The following is an 8,816-nucleotide window of genomic DNA, read 5'->3' on the forward strand; positions in this document are numbered from 1 at the left end:
GCTGCGCCCGCTGACAGTGCCGGGCAGTAGCGCCCCCAGCGGCGCGGAGGACTCATCACGTTCATCACTGTAAGCGCCTAAAGATAATGCAAGATGAAGTTCTGTTTATCAGTGGGGGAAAGTAACAAAAAAAGGACATTCTAGCTTTCCTTTTAATTTGTTTATTTACTTTTACTACATTATTCATTGAGATGGATGGACATTTTCTTCCATACTGTGAAATATTATAGCTAAAGGAACAACATTTCCATGGAAACATGCAGGAGGAGGGTCTGCTCACAGTAACTTGTATTACATTTTCAGTTATTGTGAACGTCTTTATTTACTTTATTTGATGCTAAACAGTTAAGTATTGTGCCTGTAAGTAAATACATTCTACTGAACACAATTTTTAACTGGATTGAAAGGATAATAAATTTAATAGAACTCAAAATTTGGGTAAAATACTTTTACTTTTTTTATTCTTAAATGTTAGTTACTTTGATACTTTTATTTGAGCTTTTTTTTCTCCGGTATTAGTAATTTTACAAAACAACAAACAAAACACATTACAAGTTCAAGTAGGTTTTATTCAAGTCAGTTTAAACCATTTATGTTTTAATAATCTCTGGAAATATAGGCTTTTCACAATGTACAGTTCTTTTACATGAGTGTATTGATAAAGCAGTGAATGCAAAAAGGCAATAGATTTTACATATTAGAACAAACTTCCAAGAACAGCAACTTTGTCTGTTGTAATTCATTTATTTAAACATAAAGCATTTTGTTACCATGTTCTTCTCCAGGACTGTCTCCTAATACCTAAGAGAGATACAATAAAAAAGGTGAGTACTAAACCCAGTGCGTGCCTCTGAAAAGTGTCTGATGACCTGCATACATACGTGGACATGTGACAGCCTGATGCAGAGGCGTGATTTCCAGTGTAGCGGACATCACAGCGCACAACGTTGTTGCTGTAGTCCATTTCTGGGACTAAATACTGAGGGTTCACACTGACCTGTTGAAGAAAACAAGGTTTACCAGACATATTCAAAAACAGTATTAAAATGTTCCCGAATTTTGCCAAAGAATTTTTTCCAAAGCAAATCAAAGCTGGCTTTTTGTTCTCTGGCTACGAACCTTGAGGATGTAGTTTCCAGGTTTCACATCTGTGATGTCAATCCACTGGCAGTCAATGTCTGCATTGTAAGTGTCATAACATCCAGGGCTCAGACCCTACAACAACAAACGAGACGAAGACAATACAACCTTTATTTATAATTTGATCTAAAATGATGTAACGTAAAATTCAGTGTTTCACATTAGTAGAGGAAACTATGGTGGCCCTCAATAGTCTAAAATTCCTCCCATAGGCTAAAAAGAAAAGAAAAAAGAACTATACATACATTGGCAAAACAAAAGTAAGTTGTTTGTCTTTCTACTGTCCTAACAATAAAACAGTAACTATAGCCTAGTCTACTGTTCAAACAAATATTGTTATGCATGAAATATAGGTAAGTGACATTTATTCTTCCCAATTCTTCCCAAAACATATTTGTGCCACTATAGTCTGAACAAAATGTATGGGAAATTTACTTTTTAATTTAGTTTATTGTTGTTTAGATCACGTTTGCACAGACCTGCCTGTTGGAGGTGCAGGCGTAGCGTCTGTAGTATCCATAGTCACAGGAAGTGTCCTCCAGACAGAAGCTGACTTTATGACCTTCTGCCACTGAATGATGAGTGCTGGCATCCATCAGCTCATAGTGACTAAACTCATCCATGCTGTGGTAATGTCTGTCAAAAGATTCAGTCGAGGTCAGTTTGAATAGTTTCATTTGAGGGTGAGAAGTTCATGATTACAGTTGAAATAACCTGGTGAACCAAGACTATTTATCAATGTTCTGTAAATGCCTAACAGAAAACTTCACAGCATCATTTTATGGCCGTTGAACATGAGGTCCTACTTTGAAACATCTTATCTTATCTTAGGTACAACATTTATTTTATGATTCACAAAAAATAAGTTTACTTTCAAAACACTGCGTCAGTCCTATCTCTTTGTCCTTTGACCAGATGTGCCCATGAGGAGAGAAGCGCCCACTTCTTTCACAACATAACTTTGGGCTGAGATAGAGGACCACAGATTCAGTGGGTAATAATAATACAAAAAAATGCCCCTAACCCTCGACTCAATGTGGGACAAATAGCAGCCGTGTTTTCTTTGGCTCAGAGCCCCACCACAGAGTAAGTTCACATAATGTCTGATTTCTGTCAATTACTCCATAGCTGAGGTTATGCCAAGTTCTTTTTCATCACTTCTGATTGATTTATAGACATTCTTGGTTAGATTTATGTAGAAAAGCCCTCTAAAACAATATGTTTAGTCTCTACAGCATGACTAACAGGATACATGTGGCACAACAGTTACTTGAGGCTCAGCAGAGGGAGCTAAACCTGAGGTTGAGGGAGGAAAAGTGAAACAGCAAAGATAATATCTTATGAGGTAACAGTTGTTTACTCTGGGGATGGAGGGATTCTCACCACAGTGAGCCATATCTATTTTAGGGACCAATTTAAAATACGGTTTGAATTTTCTATTAAAAGAGTATTAATTTAATACAAATGTTCTGGTCTAATATCTCCTAAAACCGACCTCCAAAACGTGTCATAGTCACTTCTGAAAAGCCTTTAAGTGTATTTGAGTAGTTTGAGGATGAGCTGTTCAGGACTGTATGTCTGAAGTTGTTTTGTCATTTTAATTCTTTGATGGTATTTTAATCGACCAAAATTTGCATTAGTCCACTTTTATTTCTAATATAAGGATTAAAATTGGACAACAACAGAGGAGGAAAGGTGTTAGTGTTAGCTGAAGATTTGGAAGTGAATCATGGGTTTAATCTGCATTTTTACAAATAAAAATACACGGTTTATTAGTACTTTTCTGTACTGTGCAGTTGTGGTCTTGTTGGTCCGATCATAGAGATATTGACTAGTTTTTTCATCCACAAAAGTAGCCTGGATATAATGATGTATATAATGAAAATTTTAAATATCACAACAAATAAGTTACAAATGGGGGCTTTTCTTTTCCTGTTTTTGGCTACGTTTTTTTTTTAAATAAAGAGACTCTGTCGGGCTCATAAACAGTGTTGATGTGTTTGTATTAAATGAAGTCACTTTGGGTCTAGAAAAAGATGACTTGTTACTCACTGGTGACAGCTGTGCCACTCCCAAGAGTAGCGCGGTCGGCTGGGAAGAAAATCGGCCGTGCCCTGGTTCTTGACCCTCTGTGGGAATCTCAGCAGCATCCGCGTGTCGTAGTCTCGAACGTCTGACCTGTAAGCTGAGCTGCGGTCGACAAGAGAACCACATGAGATGGATTGAGTGACTTTCCATATTGTTTTCCTCCTCTGCCCCCCCAACTCTGTCTGACTGAGGCTGTCTGCTTTTAAATACTGGGTGGAAAAAGCAATTTAGGCTCTGCTTGTTTGGGTAAGCTCACAATAATGTGTTTACCAGTAAGGCTTTCACTGCTTGGGCAAACTATGATTAAACCTTACACACATCCTCCACTGCACTCCCTCTCCTCTCATGGAAGGATTTGGTTAATTTCACTGAATCGACTTGTTCTTCAGCTGACACTGCTTCAGGAGGTGGAGGTCATGACTCAGAATACTGGCTCTGTCATAGTTTTGCACAGAAGAAGTTTACCTGGACAGACAGTTTTCCTCAGCTGCACACCGCAGGCTGTACATGGGCACTCTCTGAACATAGACGGAAGCTTGCATGTAATATGGGTCAGGAACCAGGTCCGGGAGACCTACAGATACATTGTATGTGGTATGTTATACACATAGTGTAAATGAGCATTTTGTCTTAGCTTTTTCAAGCAACCAACCAATCAATCAATCAATCACTCAATCAACCAATCATTCAGTTCAGACACATGAGGGGTTTCTCATATATAGCCTATAAAACACCTTAATGCTTAGACTTACCTATAGTTTTAGTAAATAACCTCCCAAACACACAGCGGACTCTTACCGTACTGGTGGTACCTGGTGCCGTACCCGGGCCTGGACCTCCTCCTGGGCTGTTCATAAGCATCATAGTGGTTGTAATACGGGTTGTCGTAGTCGGTGGACTTTCGTGGATCATTGGGGTCATCGCCGACCATCATGTCATCTCTTGGCGGTGAACGGGGAGCCACGGCGGGCTTGTCATCTGTGCCATTGTTCGTGCTGTTCCTGCGCGTGTCTGCGCGCTCAGCTGGGCGCGTGTGTCCTCTGAGGAGCCTCTGGACCGGGAGCCCGGGGCCCGGTCTGGAGCGCTGCTGCTGCTGCTGAGGGGGATGAGGGGGATGAGGCTGCTCACTCGCCTCGTCTCGGAGGATCGTGACAGTTTGTGAATCCACTCGGCGTTGTGCTGCGCCTCTCCTCCTCCCGGGATGATACTCAGATCCTTGGCTCAGTATGCTAAAAAGTTTTCCATTGTGGGACCACTGCAGGGTCTGTCTCAGAGGCGCACTCTGTGCGCTTTGTCGCGCAGCAGATGCGTCTGTTTGGGATTGAGCACCGTGCAGAAGGGACACAAACAAACAGACGCACGCATATGCACAAAGTGGAGCGCCAAAGATGCGCAATGCCATCACGAGAAAAAGTTGGCACAACTGATTGGCCTAGTAATTAGTAATAGTAGTAACTAATACACATGTAGATAGTATGTACTTGGCCTAAAGGTCCCACATCCCATGTAAATGGAGTCCAATGACCAAAGTGAATCAAATCTGTGCCCCACAACTTCACTGAAGTGATGAAGATGAAGGAGGAGGAGGAGTGTGCGCGTGGAGGAGTCTCATAACTGCAGTTACGTGATGCTCTCCTAGTGGCCTAATTTCACATTTGGGGGCTAACTGTTTTCAAAAACATGATTTTCAGGGCTAACATCCTTTTTTCATTTTTGTTTCGTTTTTCGTTTTTGTTTTTCTTTATTTGCCCTCAGTATCTGTGAAATTTGTGTTAATGAAATACAGAAGAAGTTATGTTATGAAAGCTCTGATTTAATCTTATGAAACCAAATCTTTTTTTCTTTTTTGTTAGCTATTCATAGTGTGCTGTGATAAATGATATACTGCTGCCTGCAAGATGAACTCCAAACCAAACCCCTAAACCCTTTGCCATATCTTTTTATTTTATTTTGTTTGGAAAACCTAAACTTTACAATCTCCACCTCAAAAATGAAGCTTGACTGACAACGTGGAGACATTATGTAGGTCATAATTTGTCTATTCTAGTCGACCTGTGGTCTTAGATCTCTATTGTGCATCTGTTGACATGTGGCTCCCTGCGTCGGATGTCAAGTTTCAAAAGAGTCAGTTTATGGCACTGCTTGGGAAAGTCCATCGAAACCTTTTAGTTTTCTCTTGAAAGCAGGAGATTTGCCCTATAGCCTGCACACACTGACCACATGATGACCACCATTCAGCCACGGGACGTTCTTACAGTTAATAAAATCATAACATTTCATATAAATGTTTCTAATCCGGGAAAAACGATAATGAGGTATTGCACATTCACATCTAGCTGCATCACCAGGGCACAGCTGCTCTGCATCAATAGTTTGTGTGAAGTAGCAGATACAGGCTTTAGATAATCTAACATTTACAGCTTGGTGCTGTTCCAGCTCCTCTCAAAGCCTTTCAGCCATCCAGGCTTTGACTCTACATAGTTTAATTATTATATTTGTTTTGTCGTCATCTTTTAAACTTTTTCTTTTGCTTATGCCTTAAGTATAATTCTATTACAAAACTTAAACAACTGCTCTCATCAAACTCTTCACCTCAAATACTCCCAAAAACTCACATTGTGATTTATGAAACCAAGTTCTTTATGACATGACCCCTGTGAATTTGTGCATGTGTAACGCAATAGCACAAAAACAATGTTAAGTAGGAAATTCATGACAGATTTTCATGTTTTTCTAATTATAACTTTGTTTGGTGGACTAGCCCTTTTGGTAACTATTTATCATAGTTTTACATCAGTGTAGTTGCAGTTTGTGAAGATTTTTTTTTAAATAAAAGTGGAAAATGACTGAAGTTGTGCTGTGTTCAAAACTCCTGTGTTGTCATCAATAAGCAACATTCAATCAATTATTTTGGAACAAATTACAAACGACTGATACATTTTATACAGTTTAAACAACTATACAAAATAATCATAACTATTGTGTAATTTATTGTTTGGCCCAGTTTCGTCACCAGGCAACAATTTGGTTGCTTGGTAACAGATAGTGGCAGAGTGGCTTGCACTTTTTCTTGCCTCACAGCAGGAAGGTTGCAGGTTTGACTCCCGGGCCTTGCTTTCTGTGTAGAGTTTCTCCCGTGTCCGAGTGAGTTTCCTCCATCAAATCAAAACATGCACCCCGTAAAATCTGAAACATAATCATGTTCTCTACAACTTGGTCAAATGTGTAGTCTAACCTGTCACGTTTAAGTATCATTAGTAGTATTATCATCAGTAGTAGTAGTTTATTTGGTTGGAACAGTGCATGTTAAAGCAGTTTGGGCTCATTGGCATCCGCATTCACACTTATTCGTACACCAGCATACATAGACACTGGAGACAAGGTGGGTGAAGTGTGTTGCCCAAGGACACAACATCATGTTCCAATCTCCCATCCAAGTACTGTCCAGGCTCGTCCCTGCTCAAAGATCTGACGAGATTAGGCCAGGTTCTACACACAAGTCAAAGCCCATCTTTTAAATTACTTTACTTACTTTTTTAACTTTACTTACTCGCTTTCTAATTTCCGTGCTATAAAAAGACAGTTTAATGATTGATTGATTGATTGATTGATAAAGGAGTTAGTTTGCAAACTGTCCTCTCATCAGAATGTTGTTCCTTTATCGGCAAACCTATCTGGAATACCTGTGTTTTGTTTCATTCATATAATGTTTGAGTTTACTTCAGATTTCCCTTTGAAGAGTAGTAGGCACGGGACACTCAAGATGACAAATGAAAGTTCCTTGTGGTTCTGCATACCGACGGTTCCTCCCAGAGCCAGAAGTATGTGCACGTGTTTTCTTCCCCCAAACGGACAGTCAGAACCAGCTGTACTGGGCCACTGCAGTTGTTTTTTTTTACTCGTAATTCATACACAGAGCCATTGAGGACAGCACGTTCTCCCCCACAGAACTGACAGATACATCTGCAAGGAATTAGCCAAATTGTTTGGTCCACGTTGCTGGATTTCACTTGTTTTCCATACACTTTGGCAGTTGAATGGGACATAGTTAAACATAGCATAGAAGCTTAGGCACGAGGCAAAATGGACCGTGAGTCTAGATCAGTAGCATCACTGACTCAACATCTGGTTTACCACTAAACTCTAGACGAGGTGGCGGCATCGCGTTCACAAAAGAGAGAACAGCCTGAGCAGAGCAGACGACTATGTATATTTCTTAAAAGTGATTGATATTCCGTCCTCGTTTTAGTGGCGTCTGATTGGAAAAGTAGCACGTGCACAGTTGTATAACAGATCGGATTTCACCCTATAAATCATCTTCTGCTGCATTTGCATATAATTACTGTGCCTTCCTCTCTGCAGGATGACGTCGCCACAGCCAGGGCCACACACTGAGATCAAAACCGTTCGGGCAAAGGGAACTCATCATTCCCTCATTCCAAAGGCTTCAAAAGGAGCAGGTGAGTTATGGGTTTGAAAGAGGGACGGGCAATATATCGAAATGTAGAGAACATCGCAAATGTTATTTTGAAGTTATGCAAAATTTAAAACTGAGTATATTGTTTATTGTAAAAATTGCTACGAATAGACCTGATTTTAAAAAAAGAAAGTTTTTTGTTTTGTTTTTTACAGACATTTCACATTTGTCTGACCATGGGTTCTCTCCGGGTTCTCCGGCTTTCTCCCACCATCAAAACACAAGCATGTGTTAGGTCAATTGGCAACAGTAAATTGCCCCTAGAGAATGAATGTGAGAGTGAATGTTTTGTGTGTGTCTATGTCTCTGTGTTGTCCCTGTGACGAGCCGGCCCCTGTCCAGAATGTACCCGCCTAAGGCCCAAAGTCACTGGGCTCCAGTCACCCACGACCCTGAAAGGGGACAAGCGGTAGAAAATGAATGACCTGTTTTAAAACATTTCTGTTCTGTCGCATTCAATCCATTTTATTGTATTAGAATCCAGCTGCAATTTCTTATCTTATCTTAATCTAATCCAACGATTTTTTTTATAAAGCGGTATTAAAAACTGCAAAGTTTACCAAAGTGCTGTACACAAAGATAAAACATGATAGTAATGTAGTGACTGATTGAGATGAAGGGCAGGAATAATATTGACATATCAGTTATTAGATTTTCAACACTGCAGACCAAATGTAATTGAATTCTTATAAACCTCCACAATAAAAGTGATACAATTCTTAAAATGTATTTATTTATTTGTTTCCCTACAAGTGACAAAAAGGCTAATCCACATTAAACGTGTAACACACTACAACATTTATAGCCAAGACTAATTTACAATATGTATCCCTAGAAGCCCTTTACCAACAAACAAGGTTTACATATATTTGACATTTACACTAAATTCAAAAGGCAAAGGCAGAATAAATCTCATGATGTCATCACAAATAGCTTTGTAGTGATCACACGTCTGACTCTATTCTCAGTGCGTTCTTGTAAAACTGATAAAGAGTATTTGACTATTAAAGTACCTCCTTTATCCAGTTGTATTAAAGACTGTGGCTGCATGTAGGTTAAGTGCACATTTCGCAGACAAACCAAATATTTCCTCCTCTTTCATAAATACTGT

At 39.7% G+C, this 8,816-nt stretch overlaps 1 protein-coding gene across 1 annotated transcript; it reads right to left on the minus strand.

Annotated features, from left to right (window-relative positions):
* Positions 1-548: 548 nt before the first annotated feature.
* On the minus strand, positions 549-4,799 carry loxa (lysyl oxidase a). The gene is made up of 7 exons (XM_072455393.1): positions 4,027-4,799; positions 3,694-3,802; positions 3,193-3,330; positions 1,620-1,776; positions 1,120-1,215; positions 882-997; positions 549-801 (listed from the first exon to the last, which is right to left on the minus strand). Exons 1-7 carry the CDS (start codon positions 4,628-4,630, stop codon positions 795-797), a joined length of 1,227 nt encoding a protein of 408 aa, XP_072311494.1. The 5' UTR covers positions 4,631-4,799; the 3' UTR covers positions 549-794.
* Positions 4,800-8,816: the final 4,017 nt, after the last annotated feature.

The sequence above is a fragment of the Eucyclogobius newberryi genome, unplaced genomic scaffold (genome assembly GCF_026437365.1).
Source record: "Eucyclogobius newberryi isolate DKJ021-1_F unplaced genomic scaffold, fEucNew1.0.hap1 SCAF_2, whole genome shotgun sequence".
In the NCBI taxonomy this organism is placed as follows: domain Eukaryota; kingdom Metazoa; phylum Chordata; class Actinopteri; order Gobiiformes; family Gobiidae; genus Eucyclogobius; species Eucyclogobius newberryi.

Bases quoted from the DNA above. Each gene is read 5' to 3' on its own strand.
- loxa (XM_072455393.1), bottom strand. From the start codon at position 4,630: ATGGCATTGCGCATCTTTGGCGCTCCACTTTGTGCATATGCGTGCGTC. The intron at 3,803-4,026 runs GTAAGAGTCCGC...ATGTATCTGTAG, and splicing joins CACCAGGTACCACCAGTACG to GTCTCCCGGACCTGGTTCCT. The intron at 1,216-1,619 runs GTCTGTGCAAAC...TTGTTGTTGTAG, and splicing joins CCTGCACCTCCAACAGGCAG to GGTCTGAGCCCTGGATGTTA.